Genomic DNA, 22,370 nt, shown 5'->3' on the forward strand with positions numbered 1-22,370 from the left:
GGACAGTCGCAAAACTATGGGAGCCATTAAAAAATGAGAGGCAGCATCACTGATAGGGTTCATAACCATGCTAGCAAGTCAGTTAAACAACCACTTAAGAGACTGAGATTGAAACATTTCAACAAATACTAAATGGACTGTCGTGAAATTTTGGAAAAGTAAGTAATTGTTCCCAGAGGATGAATTTTACTCTCTAGCAATCCCCTGACTTTTACTTTAGTGCTGACATGAGGCTGACATTTCCAGTTCACAGTGATAACCATTCTGCAACTATTCTCCACAAATTGTTGGGTGGAACATACATGTTCCTCGTCAAAATGAATTGTAATAACATCGGAGTACCGGTAACGTATGCATCGCTCCACATTAAGTGCAGACTCTTATTCTTGCTGTTCTACAGATATGGAGTCTTTTTCTTCTCTTTATTTGCTCAGATTACCCACCACAGCACGAACAGCCCCGTCACTGACAGAGATAACTTAAAATTACAGCCAGAAGCTGTAAAGAATAGCACAACTGACAGCCAGTAAATAAATAAACATTTTCTGTTCCTCACTGTTTCTGTTCTACTTCACAGCAGCACAGAAAGACCACATACAGTAGCAGCTGCCCCTGCAGTTACACTGCACTCCACTTCAATCATTTTAATTTTAAAAGCCTGAAAGATGCACAATAAATCAGCTATGATCGTCGTCTTGGTTTAAATAATGCACATATTAACGACTCCACTTAGCAAGGAGAGACATAGATCATTCACCAGACAGCCATGAAAAACGCCCTGACACACACACAGATACCCAAATACACATGTCCATAAACGCACATGCATGTGTGTTTGCTCTTGTGCAGCTTTTCCATTAGTGAAATGAAAAGTTATTTAAAAGCAGGCTGAAAGCAGAAATAACGTTCAGCTTATTTGCTAATTTTCTATGTGGTGATACATCTTTTATAATGATAAATAATTTATAAAGCTTTGATTTTCGTCAAAATCAGATATCAAAATCCTATTACTTTTCATTCCAAGGAAGCCATGTATCACAGCAGTTATCTTATGGAAATGGTAACCAAACTATAAAAGCTAAAGAAAGTACATTTTCAATTTTAACAACTGCTTCATACTAAAACAAATGGCCAAACAGTCCTATAAAGGTAGGGGACCTCACGAATTTGCAGCAGTAACCACATTGTTAGTATTTAAAGTAACTTATTCTAGCGAGGAACACAAATCTTTAAACAGAGCTTTAACAGAGCTTTTAAACAAAGACTCTGCTCTGTCATCAACACCCGAATCAATGTTGTCTGTTTCTACACTGTCCCACTTCATCTTTATCTTTACCTGTCCCCACTTATCCTCCCACCACATCCACACTCGACTCTGTCACCTCCCTTCATATTGTTAGTTAATTTTTTCCTGTTCTCCTCTATTAATTTATATTGTGGTCTCTCTTACCTCTCTCCCCCGCCCCTCCCCTTTTTCTCTCCTCTTTTTCTTCCTTGGCCTCTCTCTATTTCAGTGTAATGAGTAAATGCCTCATTAGCACAGAGCTCTGATTAATGCCATCTCCCCTTGTTGTGCTCCTCTTTTTAATGAGTAAAATCTCTCTGAATTTCTCTCTTGCCCCCTCTCTGCCATCACTCTCCCTCCATCTGTCTTCTACTGTCACTGCCTTGCTCCAAATCTTTCTCCCTCTCTTCCTCTCTCTTTCTTTTTATATTTATTTCCTTCACCTCTTTTCTTTATTGCTCGTTTCTCTATCTTTCGCTGTTCTCACCATGGGGTTGGGAGGGGGGTAATAATTATTTCAGCGCAGTCTGTAACAGTACTTTACTAATGAGCCTCTCAAACAAACACACACACATAAACACAAAAGTAATTATCTGTGAAAAGTTGAATTTGGAAAAATTTCATCCAAGACCAAGCAGGATGCAATGCTACTAATTCTGCTGCTGTTATTCTCTCACTTTGTGAACGCCATGAAAAGGGACATGAAGAAGAATGTGTCCAAACTCAGTCAAGCTGTTAGTTTGGCAAGGTTAGATGTGTTAACCGCTTGTAGATTATGGTAATGAAAGAAGTTGAAACTTAATTCAACTTGAGAAAAATGTATAAAAAAAAAACAGCACAGAGAGCACTTTAAAAAGTGTTTTAGCAAAAAAAAATTTATTAACAGCAAATAGTTCAGGTTGAGAGAAAAAATAACAAGAGAAACAGGGGAAAGAAAGTCTCATCCCTTCTCAAAACTGTGTATCAGTTGTTAATCTTGCTAGTAAGATTCAGTGTGCCTGCTTTAAGGAAATAGTTTGACATGTTAGAAAATAAGGATTAGATGAGAAGCTTGATACCACTCTCATATCTGTACTGTTAATATGAAGCTAGAGCAAGGAGACCGTTAGGGTAAGCTGGCTCTATCTAAAGCGAACAAAATCTACTGCTAGCACCTCTAAAGCTCACATTAACACATTATATGTTGTCAGTTTAATCTGTCCTAACAAAAAAAACAAAACCTCATAAACACATCTAACAACAAAAGAGGCCTAGAAAAGCAGCGTGCATGTTTGTTTTCCTTTTCCATTGCACCATGTCTGAGGACTTCATTGAGACTACAGGGTCTATAACATATTGTGGAACTAGACTGGTACTACTAATTAAAAAAAAAACACAACAAGCTCAACCAACACAGATGGAGAAAATGTGCTAGTAAAAAAAAATATATATATTAGAAAAAAATATATTAGAAGCCTATTTTTCCGAAGCAAGTGTTTGGAGATAGTGCTTTCGCTTTTGTAATAACAAATAATCCACATACGGAGAGTTGTAGTGTTCACAACCTGCACAAAGGATTTGGAGGAAAAACTCAAATTACTCCATATTCACCAGTAGAATACAAAACAATTAAATTGCAGCTGTGTACTGGCATTGATATATTGATTTTATATGGTGGAATTTATTTAGCATTGCAGCATTTAACCCACCAGTATTATGAAGCCATAGATCCAAAAATAATTTAGAGATGTTAATCTGTCTGTTGATGAATGGCCTGTTTGACTTATAACCTCAAATAAAAAATATCAGCTAGACTTGTATTAATATTTCCAACTGTGTTTGTGTGTGTGTACATGTGTTTCTTACAAAGCACCAGTTTTGACTTTTAGTCTCCAGTGTCTCCACATATTTCCTCCATATAGTTCCTCCCCTCTTGTCGTGTGTCTCACCTCTCTTGTTATTCCCCTCTCTCCCTCACACACACACACACACACACACACACACACAGTCTATAATTTCCAGTGTGCTAGTTGAGGATCATGCACTCATGCTCTCAGGTCTTTGTCTCTGACTGTGGGCTAGTGACGCTTCAATGAGCCACATCTGCTTTTCCTCTGCCTTTCTCTCCACCTCTATACCTCTCTCATTCTGCCTCCGCCCTTCTGTGTGTGTGTGTGTGTGTGTAAGTGTCTCTCTCAATTTCCCCCAATTTCCCACTTTTTTTATTTTCCTTTGTCTTCCTCTCCCAAGAGATGGAGGGATGGGGAGGGAAAAGACCACTCAGGATGGTCTTTCCTCTGATGCTGACAGACAACAAGGGAGGAATGATGCCCTTTTAATGCAACCTGGAGATAAATATGAGACTATTTTAACAGTTAGAATAAAAGCACAGACAATCGGAGGGAAAAAATAAAAGCTCTAAAGGGGAACTAGGAAATGAACAATTAAACATCATGGTGTCCAAATCTGATTAGAGCTGATGTGATGTTGTTATTTCTTATCTATTAACCCTGTTTTTCATGCATATATATTAATACAGTCCAGTCCAGTCTCTAGACTCTGTCTGGACTGGATACTACCAAGTAATAATTGTATTGCATGAGTAACAACATTCAAGTCCATTTTGAAGGACAGAGAAAATTTTAATTTTAAGTCTCCAGACCCACATATATTCTGGATGGATGGATGGATGGATGAATGGCTGAATGGATGGACGGATGAATGGATGGATGGTATAAGGGAGGAAGTGCCAGTTTTTCCCCATGAGTGCTTCAGCATCTGCTCCCTGGACACACACATGCCATGCCCACCCACACCTTATAACACACAAAGACTCACACAGAATCGAACGCCTTTTTACATAAACTCAACACACAATTCAAGCTCCATCAGTCATTTAGTGAAACAGACAGACAGACAGTATATAAAACATTCAGCTTGACATTCTGACAGACAACAATAGTCAATTTGTCGGTCATTTCAGTCCGTCCAGCAGGCAGCCACAGAGATCACCAGATCATCAAACTAAAGGGCAGAAAATCAGGGAGGGGACAATATTAGCTTTATTCTCTCTGAAGTCAATTTTTCACTCTATTTAACTAAACCTCTATCTCTATCTGTGGCCTCATCCTCTTTTCTATTATTTTCTCTCTCTCGGCTCTTTCTCCCTATGTCGCTCTATCTGTGTTATTTCACACCAATATCATCAGTCACGGTGCATCTCCCTACATTGTTTTGCTGTGATTTCCCATGGGTGTTAGATGAGGCCTTAACCCATAACGCCTAAAGCACTTTTCTCCTATCAGATTGGTTGGGGGTGTAAGGGAATTGTTCGTGTGTGTATGTGTGTGTGTGTGTGTGTGCATATGTGTTGTATGGTGGGTGGTGTGTATAGATGAAGTTCAGATCCTAACCCTGACCTTAACCACACCAAACCCATTACCAATTCAAAGCAAATGCCTCAAGATAACCATTTTAACCCCTTCGATCTTTAATATTGCTGGGCCAATTATAGTGCTTCTCCCTGTACCCCAGGTGGGATCCACAACTGCTTGGAGGAATGGGGGTTGCTAATTCAAGCTTTCAATGGGTTAATTGGCTTTTTTAAACCCTGCAGGCACACCTTATGCAATAAATCAGAACTATTCCTTTGGTATACTGAAAAATTACTGAAAAATAAAAATGAATAGGAGAATATCTGCACACAAATAAAGCAGCTACATGTTAATTATGCAATAATTAACGTATTTACATTAAAAATTGATTAAATGACTATGTGTAATGTGAAAAGTGTTGCTTGTTTTGATGATCACAGGGAACTCCTCAGCTCAATAGATGATTTTTGTGTGTTTCAGCTTGTTGTTTTAGTTTTTACGGCCTGTAACACTTGGCTTTGTTCATCTTCGCTGCTCTCATCAACCTTGTTTACACCACTTGCCCAGAACCAAATGGCGGACAAAGTGAGTGACTAAGCAGTGAACATAGTGAAGCATTTAGCAGCCAAAGAGGCAAAATGCTTCCTTAAGAAGCTGGTGGAGACCCAGACACAGAAAAAAAGGAGAATGAAATGTAATATTGGACTTACATTCACTGGTCAGCCATAAGCACGACTACAAATTAATGCTTATGTTGCAGGCAATACGTTCACCATATCAACTTTATAAGATGATAATACGTCTTTGTTGTGTGGAATAATACTTCTGATATATTACATCTGTGGTCTTTTATTAACCGATCAACTTTCACTTACTGTACTTGTGAATCTTGCACCATTGGACTGAGATGTAGCGAGGCTGCCATATTCCCAAAATTCAGCAATTATTTTAGTGGGTACAACTTTAGTATGACCAATGCCAATGATGGCCAAAACTACAAAAGAAGACCCAAGTTGTAATATACCAGAATTATCCTTTAATGTTTCAATCAAAGGACCTTCTTCAGACCCTTTTCTTCTTCAGTTCTGAGAAAGCTCATTAAACCAAGACTTCAAAAAGTACACATAAAACAGGTTTTATAGTATAGGCAGTTTAGCAGTTTTCCATAGCATTTGCAATAAAAACAAACATTATTGCTATCACACTCAGGCTAAATCCATTACAATCAAGGCTTGAAATGAATGCAAGTCACCATCCAAGCCCTGGAACAAGTTTGACTGCGGCAGTCAAGTCAATCAAATCCATTATCTATTGAGGCATACAGCCAATCTCTGTTCAATCAGCTTGTTCTGTCTGAACAAGTAAAAACTAACTCTTGCCGGTGCACATGAAACTATACAGCAAGAATGAATAATCAAAACGAATCACCAATAATAATAGCTCAGGGCTCAAATTATAAAATTGGCTGGTAGGAATGTCCCACTAGAGACATGTTGATGAAAAAAGGCAATTTCATGCCATGATTTCAACAAATGCATCCATTGATCAAACACAGTCAGAGTTGATGCATTAACTCAGAGGATCGGGGTGGAGGTTTTAACTAGAACGTCTATGATTAAATGTGTTGGATCCTCTCATTCATCGTCTCAATCGGTGGTGAATGAATACTGAGGGGAGTAAAATTAAGTGACTATTAGCATTGAAACTGGCCCCGGCAATCTGTTTTTTACTTTCTTCAGGGATAAATTGGGTGGTTTGCAGTCTGATTTACTGTCATATTTTTTTTCTACAATTTATCCTGCAGTAAAAAGCTGCCCTCGCGCTGACGACTACTGATGTTGATATGAAATTGATACGAAAGGGACATATTTGATTTTTTTTTTCTGTTAGATAGGCGATCTTATCTTCCTAAGAGGTTTTGTTGCTCTAACTTTCTCATTTTCTACTTTTTCCCCCCTCTTCCCTTCTCTTCTCTCTTTTTTCTCTTGAAAGTGACACTGATTCACATGTGGCTTCATCCCATAGCGCGTCAACTTTTATAGCTCCTATCATACTTTTGCCTGTCTAAACCTCTCCGTCTCTCTGTCCGCCCCTGATGCCTCCCTTGTCTACCCCCAATATTTCACTGTTCTTAAGTTTCTCCCTCTTTCTCTTCTCTCAGTCTTTCATCTTTATCTTCCATTCCAGCACTTTCCCAGTGGTCACTTCTTTCTCTCTCTCTCTGTCGCAGCTCCATGGTGTGTTTGTGGGCTGAGATTGGAAGCCTGGACAGATGTGGGATTCAAAATGACACTGTTTTGAGACAGTCTGGTTTTGGTGTGCACATATATGCAACTGTGTGTCCCCCTACGTTTTCTTGTGACTGATATAATGAATGATAGGATCTCCAACTACTGCCAGAGCAAACAAACAGCAACACATGCACCCACACATACAGTACACACTTAGAGACACACATTTTCACACATACAGTATGCAAAGATGCATGCGGGATAACCGTCCCTCACTGTATCCCACCCCCTCAGTAAATGACTGACAGCTGAGTGTGGAATATGTGTGTATCTATGTGTCTGTATCTGTGTGCCATCTGACGCCCAGAGGGTGGCTGCATCTTTCATATGACACAGTGGACTACTGACAGTTAGCTGTCTAAGACTGTGTGTGAGAGAGTTGATGTGAATATGCAAGTGTGTGTTTGCAACATGGTGACAGTCCTCTCTCCACAGGCTCCTCTCCAAATCTGTCAGGAATGCCACATCAGAAATCTTTTTAAAGATTAATTTTTATGGCATTGCTGCTATATTAGATAGTGAGGTAGCGAGTGACAGGAAGGATGGGAGTGTGACAGACTGATATATGGTGTGAATCTTGGGCTTAAACTCAAATTACTGTCAAGGCAGGATGTACACCTTATCTTGCCTCTGGGGCTCCAGAAGGGCATTATGGGAGGCAAAGATACACATTTCATAGAAAGTTCTATCAAATACAAACGGTTGAGAAGGCAAACGTGTCGTAACAAGGCTGGTGTTAAAGGAGTTTGTCAAACAGTTGTTTGGGAAAGTTACATAATCAGTTTTCTTTCATTCAATTTTGGCTTCCTAACTTCATGGTAAGTTAAAATCCCAAACATTTGTTATTTAAAGCTCCACACACAAGAATGGAGTATACTTATATATTATAGCTGCTTCAAATGGCCGCATTCAAAGGCATGGTTATAAAGCCTTCTCGTTCAAATGAGGATCTGCAGTGCATACTTGTGGTCTCTTCTCAACACTTGGTTGTACAAACATAAAAAAGTAAAGTAAGTAGTTGTGAAAAATAAAAGAATGAAAAAGGTGCATAAGCGAGAAGTTCAAATCAAAATCCAGCCCACTTTCACACCTCCACATACCTGGCCAATCTCTGCCTGAAGTGGGCGTGTTTGTCGGAGTGTCAGTTTCAGAAACTTAACAAAGATTTTCAGACAGAGCCACTCCAAATTCAAGCTGAGAAGGTGGAAAGGGGTGTCACATGCTGTTCGACCATCTGACAAGCATTTCGGTACAATTCATTCTCATTCTCCCATACTGTGTACATCTCAAGTACACAGTATGGGAGGCTTAAGATACCATTTGGGTTTATATAACTTGTAATTCGTCACAATTTGTGACATTTTATTCACAAAAATAGACGTTCGGTCAGCAATCTCGTAATACAATGTGACAAAATTTATGAATGTGAAAATTACAGGTGAGGTATCACGTGTAATTTCTGTGATGATACGAAATGATGATTTATATGATGATTGATAAATGACCGCAATTTCAAACCTACTGCTCTGACTATCAAGTGTCTATTATAGAGGGAGGTAGTAAATGAAAGAGCACAGCATTACAGATGCTCAGGGTTATGGAAAGTCTGAATATCTGCATGTCTACGGCAAATGAGCACATGCAGTCTGCTGATGAGAACCGTGTGATACGGAAGAAGTTGAGATTGTTTTGTCAACTGCTGTTTGTAATCTTGCGAACAAACTGTCAAGCTCAAAATAACTGATGAATAAAAAAAAAAAGTTAGGGACATATGACATAGTTAGAACCCAACTGCACACATGGGACAATATCAGTGACTCATCACTGACACGCAACATGTTTCTCACGATGTCCTGTTTACTCAGTGCCATGATGTCTCATCAAACCCACTTTAACATCATCTCAACCATGTGTTCCCCCAATGTCCGTCCATCTGTCCGCCTGACTTCTGGACTTCAAACTGCGCTGACAAACTCTGACACATTTCCCCCTCTTCGCTGTCTCTCCCACCTCTCCATTCGCTGTCTTGGGTTTACTTTCCTTATCAAGAAGAAATGTCAGAGGTGTTTGGCAAACCTTTACAGCCATGACTTTCCTATAGATGCGCTACAAAACAGCAGGAATTGCAGTTCACCTGCTGAACATCAAATAGTCTGTGAAGAGTGCTCTGCACTCTTAAACTAAAGCATTGAGAGCACAAACATGTCTGTCACCATGCACTGAACTGCATGGATTTGTTGTCTTTGTCTGCAAAATTTTCAGTTCTTTAATAAAGTGGAAATGTTATTACATTAATTTATAATGTGGGGCCAAGCCTAAGTATTCACTTACCTCCCTGACAGTCTGATCATTGTTCTAATAAACCTACGCTGCTGGCAATCGGGATGCACAATCTGGATATTAGGTCTATTCACGGATAAAACAGGGTGTTAGCACTGGAAAATTACATCAAAGCTGCAGCACAAATCCAAGAGTCACTGATAACAAGGCATAAATCAAAGTGAGGGTCATTCTCTGCCTCTTTCATACACAGAAACATGTCAGATCTCTGTAATGAAGAAAAATAGAGTTCATCGCAATCACTCTTGTCCTGTGACCCCAAAGTAATGGCCTGAGTGTATAAAGTAATGTATTAAATTGGCACATTTACAGTTCTGGCCAATACATAAAGCCCTGCATTATGAATTCCTACTGACCATAAATAGCACTGCCTTTTCGACGGGGGCAGATTTCCTCATGTCTTGACACTTGAAGTACAGAGGAAGAGAGTGAATGAAAAGGGGGTGAGAAGGTGAAGAGAAGAACGGAAGAGGAGCATGGGATAGAGTTGCGTGGCACTTTGCGAAACAACATGAAAAAGACTTGATTATAGGGTGAGCAGAGGGAGAGGAGGGATGAATTACATGAAGATGAAGAGAGATGAAGAGAGTGAAGCACAGCAGGAGGGAAGAGAGACGGAGAGAGAGAGAGGGAGAGAGTCGGCATCAGAAAGGAACAGAGATGGAGACTGAGAGATTTTCATTTCTGTCATAGTATTCTTGAAGCACAGATCACACCATCATTGCCCTTATGACATACCAATGAGTTATTCTGATCCAGTATGCGAGGTACACAAAAGAGGCGAGGCTAAGCATGAAAAACATGTCGCTATGGTGCATACTCATCTTGCTCTTTGATATCTAAATAAACCATGTATTTCTGATCCTCTGTGACCCAAATCTAAACCCACAGCATCTATTTTTGCTGGGCTATCATGACGTTACATTTTAACTTTGAACCTGTTTGCGTCTCTCTGATGTTAATAGCACAGTGTTAATTTGGCATCTTATTTTGATCTAGTTTTAGTCTTAATCTTACAAGAAAAATGTATGAGTTTCAGTCACATTTTGGTCATTTGATTATTTAGTTTCAGTCTAGTTTTAGGCCACAAAGAGTACATTTTTATGTATTTTTACATTTTTGTAAGCTAACAAGTCTGAGGCTTGTCAACATCTTGGATATTCTTGCCTATTACATGGTTTAGTATCATCTACAACACTACCCAAACCCTACCTAAAGCCTACGTAGGTTTAACTCGAGACAAAGAGCTAAAACGCTGGACAACATAAGCACAGTAATAATCCCTTGGCGAACATTTAGAGGACACTTTGGTTGGTTGGTTGACAGCCTAGATTAATCCTACACTCATTGCTACTGACAGTCTGCTGACTGTAAACACAAAAATTAGCCAGATGAAATGTTATAGTGCTCTATCTGCATCCTCAGCTCTCGATAATGCGACATTAGCTTGTAACTTGTCTGTTTTCATGTTTTGTTCCAGCTGTTTTTATTTTGTTGGTTTTGATTGTGGATGCATCTAGAACCAGTTCTCTGACTGGCAGTGACAAAACATTACTGAAATAAAACGCCTGATTTCAAAGTATCGCTCATTTGCTATTTGTTTCTGAACTTGTCATAAATTTTAAAGAGGTTATCGTTTCCAGAGATTATTTTTTATTCAGTTTTAGTCCTATTTTTGTTGTGAAAGAAAAAGGTTGTCAATTATTCGTCATAGTTTTCAGTGATAAAATTAATGCTGCAATATTAAAATAGTACCCTTTGTTATGCTAACCAAAATGAAAAAAGACACTATACTAACATAGCATTTAATTTGACACTTTGCTGTGTAACTCTGGTTTTTATATTTTCTGTTTCTCGGTTTTTGAACTGAGTGGCAACAATCATAGCCATAATTGTTTTACATGTGGTCCAGTGTAATAATAACCCTCAGGTCAGTAAACAAGCCCTGGAACGGCAGGTGATGGATTCATATCTCATACAACAGCTGGTGAATCTGGGAAGGGGGGGAGAAGCAGGCATTTGTGGCTCCCCTCTCTCTCAGTAACTGGGTCAAGGTTGATATGCTCTTGAGCGAGGCACACGCAAACTGTTCTGGTCATAAAAACAAGCTGTTCAGCGTCTGCTTTGAGCTTGCTTCTCTCTGATTGGTCAGCAGGTAATTGATAAAGGTGTCGCTAATTAAGTGGCTGCTTCACCCTCGTTAGAAACCAGATGTGTTGATTTTGGTCAGGAAAGCTGAGGCCTTTAAAAAAAGGCTTCTTCTAATAAAATGAGGAGAAATATTAGACTCATACAGTTTTATAATAGAATATAAATTCTAAATGTGGTGATATAATTCATTTCATTCTTTTTAATTAACCTATGACCAGTTATTATGCTGCTTTCCCAGATGTTCACGACCTGTTCTCTAGCTTTCCAAAATGGCAGGCAGGCCTGTATTTTCAGTGTGATACAGGATTAAGACTTGGTTTTAGGGTTCAGGTTAGAATTGGCTTTTGGTTAGGGTCAGGGTTAGGCTTTATGCCAATGCGTGTCCTCACAAAGATATAACTATAGGTGTGTGTGTCTGTGCAAAGGGCAGGCAGACAGGGGATGAGTGTATGGAACATTAAGTGAGTACCGGAGGAGACAGGGAGACTAGCTGAAGATTATGTGCCAATTACGTTTCACTCCAAACTAGCACTAATTAAGATCGAAAAGCTGGGAATACCAATAAGATGAGGATTAGGAGCGATGATATGTGGTGCTATAGCTGCAATTTGGCGTGATCTATCAAATGGATAGCAGACATGTTACATAACTGTCCAATAGAACAAGTAATTTACAGCAAATTGTGATGGGAAAACTACAGTTTTTTTCAACACCACACCACAGAGTGTAATCAGCCCCAATCAGCACTCCCATCAACTGATTTCTTCTGTTTATGGAAGCGCTGATTGGCCCTAATTAATTTTCCAAGTTTATAATCTGTATTTAAAATCGACAAATTTTACTGCAGAAAGGCCAAACTTCAGTAGAGACGTTAACAACCGCTGCTTTTATGTCTGTATCGGTATATAACTACAATGCAAAGAACTGACTTGCTTTCACGCATCATTGTAAATCAGGTGCTGAGAATTTGCACCAAGCCACTTCATGGATCATCCAGGTATCTGGTGGCAAAAAAAGTGTAAATGGAAACAACAAGAAAATTTGTTTTCACATTCAAGCCAGATGTTAGAAAGTTATAAATGAGTCTATCTTTCCAAGCTGTGTAAAAAAAAAATCAACAAACATTATTCAAACAGCAGTTTATAGTGCATTTAATTTTTGGGGGACCATCTTCAGCTGCAGATTAATACTCATTGGGCTTGCTAGTCAATATTAATGGCAGCAGGACAGTGTATGTGGGATTGACTTAAAAAAAGTACAGTTCCCATTTTCATGGTGATGAGGGAACACGTCACTCGGTTAAACAGTGTGGCTCATTCAAGTGTTTTCAACAGTTTTTGGATAACAATGGGAGTCAAGAACAGAGGAGTAAGCTAATCCAGGCTTTAGTTACACAGGCAATACTTAGTTAGTAGGATCAATTCATTTCTGGTTTTGGTCTTGTTATGGGATTTGTAGGCTAAAAGGAAAATATAGAACATTGCCAGCCTTATTCTTGCATCTGGATTTTGACATGAGACACTTGACATACAAGCGTAAGTGTGGGCCTTAGAGATCCACGTGAACTCCAGAAATCCTGCCAGCGGTTGTTACTCTGAACATGTACAGCAGAAGACTTGACAAGGATGCAGAAATAGTACAAGAAAATGTTTTCTTACTCTGGACAGATCCCCGACCTCCAGGTAAAAACAGATGATGAAAACATTCCAGGTCATCCACACTACAAGCCAGGCTGCGTACTGCCGAGAGACAGAGAGAGAGAAAAAGGAAAGTCAGAGGCAGACAAGATCTGGCAGGCTGTTTCTGGGAAATTAAAAAATCATGTTCATGTCTTGCATTCAGAGCAAGCAAGACTGTGTTAATTTTGTTAATGAAAATGTTTGTTGACGACCTGTTTGTCACAACGAACACCAGCCTAAAACTAAATAGAAAGTAACCTTTGAAAACCAGAACTTGATGAAATATATTACATTTTTCGTCAATGAATCAAAAACTAAACAATGTGAAAAACAAATGAATGGACAAGTTTTATTGCAAAGTCTTATTCAACAACCTGAATCTGTGGAATCTCACACTGTAGCTCCTGATTAGTACAGTTCCTCTGCTGTCCGTCTATTTAAATCATCCTCTACATGTTCACTAAAGATCCCAGTATTGATGTTATCCAACAACATAAGGTCTCCTCTTGAACTAAAGAAAATGAACAGTAGTTCAGTGAACAGGTGAGTGAATTCAGCGTCTGAATGACTCACTGCTCTGCAGTGAACAGCACAGGTAGCTGCAGTAATGCCAGGTTAGCAAGGACGACAGTAATAGATTAGATTAGAGAGAGCAGTTCTGTTCAAACAGACCGAGTGTGGAAATGCTGTCTGGATTTACTGAGGTGAGTCAGTCTGTACTACTGCAGAGCAGAGTGACATGGACACCTTACGAGAGACACCTGTAACCATGGTAATGGTAGACAAATATGGCGACAAATGTAGTCTCAACATGCACTGAAGACATAAAAATTAAAAATGCATAATGAAAATGAGACAAACATGACTTAAACTGAAGAACTAAAATTTGACTAAAGCTGAAAACAAGCTGCCAACATTAACAGTGGAGCGAGATGGAGAGAAATGGACAGAGGGAGGCTTCACTTTTGATGTTGTTAAGATGCAGAGAAACAAAAACAAAGCAGCAAAGAAAGCAACCAATCACCTGAATCAAACCAGACAGGGAGAGAAAATGGATAGCACGGCTACAAGAGTGTGTGTGTGTAAAAAGGCAGGGAAGAATGAATGACTGATGGAAGGAAGGAAGGAGGGAAGGCAGAATTTATAAGCTTCGATCAAACTTTCATTCCCTTTCATTATCTGAATCTTCTCACTGAATATTCAGAGTGTGTGTGTGTTCAAGAGTTCAACGCACCCCAGTGACATATCTTGGCCTGAACTGAATCGTGCCGAACAGGCCCAGGATGACGACAATGATGTGGAGGAAGTTGGTCAGGATGGGAGCCCACTGGTAGCCCAGGAAATCTATCACTTGACGCTCCAACACACTGACCTGAGAAGAGGAGGAGGGGGAGGAGGGGGAGGAGAGAAGAGAGGAGTTTAGTGGCAAGAAATCAACAATATGTGTTTTCTATGAAATATTTGACAGTTGTGGGCTGTCACTGCAAAGAACATGCAGGAGAAATAGAAAAGAACAGAGGTGAAAAATGCTGTGAAGAGTAAACCCATCAGTGTGACTCTCTCTCTCTCTCTCTCTCTCTCTCTCTCTCTCTCTCTTTATCTCTTTATCTCTTTATCTCTCTATCTCTCTATCTCTCTCTCTCCTTGGGCTCGGATTGACGTTTTTGATCAAAATGAAAATCTCAGTTGAGAACAATGGTACTAAAGCTAAATTTTATATATTTATTTTTAAATCAGCTAATCAGTGGAGTGAAGCACATGAGACCATTATAATTTCTCTAGCTGAGGACAACCCTGTTCACAACAAATTCCAATTATCGTATCTTGAGCCCATTTAGGATCTTCAGGAAACCTAGGGTTAGTTAGAATTTAAATGATGGCCATGTCTGTTCTACAACAACAGACTTACTCAAGAGTACATTTGGTTAAAGACAATGTATTTACGAATAGCGGCCAGTTATCAGTTATCTATGCATTTGTGTTATTTTCCCAGGGTTGTGAATGTGTGTGTGTGTGTGTCTGAGTCTACCGTCATTCAGTCTGAACGCACAAGCATCACGGTCATCAAATGTGCGCTGCTGACCACAATTTCAGACCTTGTTTACTGACATCTTTCCCACATATCTAAACGCAGATGCCACTTTCGTCACTGTTCGGTCTTTGTGACTGAAGCCCCTGCCATCTGTGCCCCAACAATGAACCCTCTTTAAAAGTCACTTAGATCTTTCCCTCTTTCTAACTCAATACAAAATCAGCATAAACTGGGCCTGCTCAGCATTTCTATACATGCCAAAGAACGTGATTGAATGTTAATTGCTTAATTCTATCATGCGGTGCACCTGTGTGGAAGCATATGCATTCGCTATGTTTCTCCTCTCATTTATTCAGGTTTTCCCTTTAATTTATCCCCTGTCTGTGGTTAATGAAGTCGGGCACAGCCTATGATATGGCACTGCTAAATATATTAACACACACGCGTTCAGCATGAGAGAGAGGAGGACAAAGAGAATGCAAGAGACAAAGAAAATGGTACATTAAAAAAGAAAGAAAGAAAGAAAGAAGGTCACTGATTCCATTATTAGCGTCATTTAGAAAAGAGACTGACATTTACTGGTGTATACTATCAGCTGGCGGCGTTTAAAGACCAACAGATTACATCTCAAATCAAGGGCTTTAATTTCTGTTACACTCTCTCTATTCACAATCACACACACAGACACACACACACACAAACTTCTGGATGGCTGAGTTTAGGGTGCCCTAATGTGAGACCATATGGCAACACTACAGCCTTCCACAGCCAGATAGCAGGTACACACATACACAGGCACACACATAAAGACACACACTGACTAACACACACATAAACTGTAACCTTGTATAAACTACACCTATCCGACATTAGTTTTAAATATGAGAATGTTTATTGGATGTGAGATTTACAAGAACAGGAAGCTGTGTGAAAGAGAGTGTGGTGTGCTGACATGTGTGCATCCACCCGTGTGTGTCCACCCGCGTGTGTGTGTGTGTGTGTGTTTCCATGTCAGGGCAAGTCTGCTGTGCTTGCACTTGACAGCACCTGCTGTTATTGGACACACTGGGCTCAGCTGGCACCACAATGTGTGAGTGTGTGTGTGTGTGTGTGAGTATGAGAGAGAGACATTGTGTTTCTTTGTCTTTGACAGGATCCATCTCTGTGCGTTTCTTTGTGTATCAGCTTCATTTTATTATGTAAAAGTGTGTCCTCCCATTGACAATTATATTGTGCTGCAATTGTGCCTCTCTCACAAACACACACATACACATACAGAGGCCATTATAAGAAGTCAGAGGCCTCCCAGCCCATTACTGAGGCCCCTGGGGGCCCCTCTTTCATCGCCAATAATATAAACAGCCTTCACTCCAGCTGGGACACACACACATTCCCCCAAAAAACACACGATAAATCACACAAACACAAGAGAAGGAGAGAAAATTTGATACCAGGGATAAAAAATTGGTTTGTACACCATAGGTAACAACAATATTGATCTGTCCCGGTCATTACAACACATATCCTCAATGGTCAGAGAATAAAAACTAGTGTTTTTTTTTTTGTTTTTTTTTTTTGCTGGTGTCTATTGTTCTAACCTGGGTTAATATGGAAGCCAATAAAGGGCAATATTCAAAATCAGACCATCTGTTCCTTCACACCACACCCAGCTTTTGATGTGAAATTCTCATTACATGGCTCAGCTGCAAAACAACTAACTTCAGCTGCCTCAGTACATCACTCTTTGTAATTAAGTCACTGAGTTGTCCTGACATACAAAAGACAAAGCACGCGCACAGCCCCCACTGCCGTAATCCCAGCATCCTTTGCATGTGTCAAATGACAGAAGCTCAAAATAAGGTGTGAAATCGCCCGGCCTTTCAACAGCTATGACTCTAGGGGGAGAGAAATGGAGAGATGCGCACGGAGCATAGTCACTAGAAGCTATGTGCAGCTGATGAAAGCTTGAGCGTTGTACAGGTGGAGCTTCAAGCTGGCTGGCCGGGTCCTTTGGGATCTGCTGCGACAGGCTTTGATGCTGCCGACAGAGATGTTCATTTCAGTTGAGCTTCTTAAAGCACAAGGGCAGAGGGATGTTTACATTCAGCCTGTCTAACTTGGTATGTATTGTACTGTGCATCCACCTGTGCACACAGCACATTAGTCTTAATATGTGTTGATTTTTCAGAGTGCTTTTTGTCCATCTTAAAGCTGACAAGGATGGGCAGTGGTCATATATAGCTAAACAAATACTGAAGTTCATGGTGAATGGCTTTAAAGCATCTATGAATCCATGTACTGTACAGTGTGTGTGCTTCATAAAACACAGAAAACAAGTTGATACGCAGCCTTCTGTCAATCTGTCTAATGTCAGCACAGAATCCCTCAGGGAACAAGAATATTTATTCCTCCTACTGCTTTGTTAGCTTAGACTGATGCTCATGCTCTTGTTAGCATGAGTTTCCCAAATGCAGCGGTTAGCTGAGGGACTGACTAAAGAGCTACAGTGCATACATCACTATCCTGTTGTTCATTCTCACAGCCTCTCCCATGTTTAATGTGACATAAAAATGGTTTTGTATTGTAGTGGCACTAAATAAAGAGGAAAAAAAAAATCACTTAACACTTAAGGTTTTGGCTAGTGCTGAACAATTATCTACTTTTCTACAAAAAAAGCAATTTTCTACTCCCATGAGCTTGGATTTTGCTTACATAAAGTAATTAACAATGTCTTAACAAGCTGTAGTTGGTGAAAGGTTTAGTCTTTCTTTAGCTTTTCAGCAGCTCCACTGACACATCACTACCACATTTACCCAGCTGTTGCTAATTAAAGCTGATCCTGTGAGTTGACAAACATGAAACTTTCAGCTGGTAACAGCAGCAGAGTGGTGATCTTGCTTCATTCAAGTTTCAGACAGCTAACTAGCAAGGAGCTCAATAGCTGTCGGGTATAAATAAGGGATAACTGGTGGGCATAGTGATCAAAATAAATTATTAAGCACATCGTATTGGTTTAAGCTAATTACCTTAAAAGAGCTGAAACAACACCTCCTGACTTCAGGGCTATGTTAGCTAATGTTAGCTTAAGCAGCTACAGAGCAAAGCTGAGTAGTGCACACTCCAAAAATGGAAGTCTGTCTATCATTGTTACCTTAACTGGATAACCATAGCTGTTATTGATAAATATCGATAAATAAACACCACTTTTGATTTTCATAATGATGTTTAAATATTATTCACTAATGTTGAGTATACCTCTGATATAATACCACTGTAATCGCTTAATAAATGTGAGCTGAAGTGATCAATTCTTCAAACTAGCCAGGTCTACTTAGATGTAAAACCTTTTCTGAATGTTTGAACCTTGGAAGGACTTCAAAAACCAAACAACTGCACTATTACATGTACATCAAGGCGAGAGGGTAAAGCACTGGAGCTCGGCAAAAGCAAGATTTTCAGGGGGTGTTAAATAGCTCTTTAAAAATGCAAAGAGAGACAGAAATTGGTTATTTATAGTGGTAGATGCAGGATTTCAAAAAAATTTAAAAATACCTGTGCATGTGTGTGTGCACTTACATTTCTGTACACCATGAGCAAACACATTCTGCCACAGGCACACAAATGCACACACACCACAGACATGCGGCTGAAGCGATAAAGAAAGACACTCGCACTCAAACACTTAGGGAATAGACTGGCAGCAGAAAGATGAGGGTGATGGGAGGGCCAGTAGAGAGGAGCCGAGGAGAAAAATCTTCAGTGGGCTTGGAAAAAATTTTGGTCTATTTGATAATGAAAGATAGAATGATATCAAAGAATTATTATTGCTCCAGACAGGGAGACAGCTGCACTGTGTGACCATTATGAGACACTGCAGAGCGATAAAAGTGTCTTTTATCTTAAACAGAAGAAGAGGACAGAGAAAAGGAGAGCGAATAAGACGGTGAGGGACAGACAGAGACAGGCCAAGAGATCTGATGAGAGGGGCCTGAAGGGATGGAGAGGTGATTAAGATCTGACTGTTTGTCAGGAAAGAGAAGAAGATGACAGAGAGGCAGTGGGTGAGAGAAGTGAAAATGTCTCATCTTCTGTCTCTCTGTCACTCCATTCCTCCCTCTTTACCTTCTCCCCTCTCCCACCCACTCTTTCCTCACTCTGCTAATCTTCTTTCATCTTCTCATTTCCTCCCTACCTTTTTTCTTCTTTCCTCTTCTCATTGTCACCCCCTGTTCTCCTTCCTCCTCTTCCTCTCCTACATATTTAATATGCATTCATCTGTTGTGTCATAAAACAGCAAATTACCTCATCTGCCTCATCTCTCTTTTCTTCCATCTCCTTCCTCCATTACTGCGCTGCCATCCACTCCTTTCTTTCATTTCCTCTCCTTCTACTCTCTTCTCGTCTCCATCTCCACCTTGTGTCTTTTCTCCATGCGATGTTTCTCTCCTTAGCTCTCCTTCCCATTCCTCCCTTGACTCTGCTGGCCTGTTATCTCTCTCGCTTGCCTCCTCCCTTCCTCAGTCTCATCCTTCCCTCCCTCATTCCCTCGGTGCTTTGGCTGAGAGTTTTCGCTTGGTTCTGTGACCTTTAAAAAACTGCTGATCAAATTCTGCTGCTCATCCCATTATAGACGACAGAGAGGGAGGGAAAGAGCGGGGGGGTGAAGGGAAGGAGCTGAGGTCAGACCGGGTACGGTGAGACAGATAGCGAGAAGAAGAAGCTGGAGAAAGACATGGTAGAGGAGAGGAGGTATGGAAAGCAGCAGGGATGGAGTGGAGAGAAAAACAGGCAGAGGAAGTGAGAAAATGTCCAACAAACACTTTATGAGTCAGAGAGGGAGCATCACGACTAAGGAGCAACATCCAAGCAAATCAGGCACACATCAAGGTAAATATGTGCCCTTGTTTTTCCCTCCTTGGCTTTTACTCCAAAACCATAATTTTCTTCTGTTTCTGTAATCATCATAAACTTTATTCTCCTAATAAAACTCCAAAGCAATCGTGGTTTACTGTTAACTTAATTAAGGCCGCCTGCCTGCGCAGTATCCCACTGTGTACAGCAAAAGCATTCTCCTATCGATTCAGTTCACACAACGATCAATTCATCTCCATTGGAGGCTATTAGGGACCATTTGTGGCTACTTAGGGCTCAGAGAGAGAGGACAGGCGGCAGGGAAGATGGGGCGAGCAAAGCGAGAGGGGAAAAGATAAAAGGGCGTAGGGAAAAGAAGGAAGGGAGGGAAAGCGAAAGAGTGGGAGCATATGGCAGAGAAGGAAAGAGGGAGATGGAGGAAGGGCAGAGATGGAAAGAGACAATGATGATCAAAGGTGAAAATCTCTCCATTAAATATCCAATTTCCCCCATCCAGGCCCACTCATTGTCATCACAACTATTCAATCATATCTGTAATAGCCATAATGTCCTTATTCACTCAGCTATAGATAGACTGCACACAACTCCAACTGAGAGTTCCACTTAAATTAACATTACAGGATGGCCATTAGGCTGGTATACTTAGGGCTGTGGTCATAAACCTTATAACACTGCTTCCATGGGAATAGGCACTGGTATAATACTTGTGACTCATACAGCTGATGGTTACCTTGGCATGAGCAGACTGAACTTTCCAGAGAGTTGTGTTAAGCTCCTTCTGAGCTCTGTGGTACACCTTTCAAATTTCCTGATCTTAAGAGCTTTCTAGGCTGATGAAGGAGACTATCAAGATATGGCTTAATATTTTTTTTATGTGCTAACATTTCATCACTTGGCTCTACAGCACTACATGTTGAGGTGAGGCAAAAAAAAAATACACCCACATTAATATGGGTGTTTGAAAACCGACTCTGGGAAAGAACCAATGTTTCGTGGCTGGAACTAAAATGTGTGTCGGAATCTATAAATTTGGCTATTTCCACACCCAGTAAAAACACTTACACAGGAATTTCATTTTGACAGGAAAAAAAAGAAGGGGAGAAGCTTTAAAGGCACACTTCTTAGTTTTGTGTCTGAAGTGAAGAGCAAACATTAAGCCTTGATCAGAGGACCTTAGAGATCTAATGGTATAAGGCTGAAGGATATCTCTAACAGTGGGCAGAGTTCTAAAAATGATCACACAGAGATTGAACTGAATTCTAAATTTGATGGGAAGCAAATGTAGAGGTCAAGATGGATGTGACATGAAATGTTTAAGTGCCAGGTTATGTTTGAAAAGAACTGGTTTGTATGCTGTCATCTGACCCACAAGAGTGTTGGTGGCTGTTCCAAACAGCCACACTGGAAGAGGGGGTGAAATGGTAGTGATTTCCAAAGCTGTTTGACCATCCAGCAAACACTCCTGATGGCCTGTCCTGGCCCCTTAAGAGGATCTGGTCAAAAGCTTTGTGGCAGCATTTTTGATCATTTGAAAACAAGGTGGCCCAGAAGTGAAAAGGGATTTACAGTTGACTAGATGTGACACAATAAACCTAAGTATTCAATATTCCTTATCTGGAAAAATCAGGGATGAATCGAACAATCCACATGCTGGTCGAAAGAGACCCAGGTCAAAGCTGACACCTAAGAAGCAATCTCATCTAAAGTTGTTTTTCTTTGGGCTGTATCATGGCAGAAAAGATCTACTGTTGCAATTTGCACCTTATCTGTTAATTGTTCACACCGCCTTCCAGGAAATTAACTAAGTGTTGTTATCATGCAGCAGTGTCTTGTTTTTTCCCCCTGTTAGAAAGTACCAAAGTTCTTATTAATTACTTAAGTTAGGTGGTCTTAGGTGGTCTTAGATTAAAACTGGACATTATCTATTAAATTCTATGCGTCAAAGAAAGATTACTGGAAACTGGAGACAGCACATTGCGCTGTACACTGCAATGTGTTGTGGGAAATGGTAACAGTGATGATCAGTACAGCTCATGAATTTTCACTCACTATAAAATTGATCTGATTAACTCAAGAGGTCAAAAGTTGCGGGTCGAAACACGGGTCAAAATGTGTAGAGGGTAGAAACTAACAGCACCTCAATCCACTGGAAAAGGTTCAAGGCCAGTGACTTCAGGCAGTTTCTGCACCAGAGTTCGAATGGCACTGATCTGGCCAGACAAACTGAAGTATTACTGCACATGCTCCAGGCTCCAGATGAATTGGAGCTCAGTGTGAATGTACCCAGAACACACCAATGAAATTCAAACTTAAACTATTTACACTAGATGGCCCCTTATAGTAGGTGCCGTTAACAAAGCCATTATT

General features: G+C 40.2%; 1 protein-coding gene across 2 annotated transcripts in view; it reads right to left on the reverse strand.

Annotated features, from left to right (window-relative positions):
• nkain2 (sodium/potassium transporting ATPase interacting 2) overlaps nt 1–22,370 on the reverse strand; it is a 70,839-nt gene that overhangs the window by 18,361 nt on the left and 30,108 nt on the right. For both annotated transcript variants that reach the window (XM_041064564.1, XM_041064565.1), the window contains exons 2-3: nt 14,334–14,471; nt 13,079–13,159 (exon numbers count right to left, since the gene is read on the reverse strand). In XM_041064564.1, the coding sequence (XP_040920498.1) occupies nt 13,079–13,159; nt 14,334–14,471 (219 nt within the window). The remainder of the gene's footprint in view (nt 1–13,078; nt 13,160–14,333; nt 14,472–22,370) is intronic.

This window comes from Toxotes jaculatrix, chromosome 19 (genome assembly GCF_017976425.1).
Source record: "Toxotes jaculatrix isolate fToxJac2 chromosome 19, fToxJac2.pri, whole genome shotgun sequence".
NCBI lineage: Eukaryota > Metazoa > Chordata > Actinopteri > Toxotidae > Toxotes > Toxotes jaculatrix.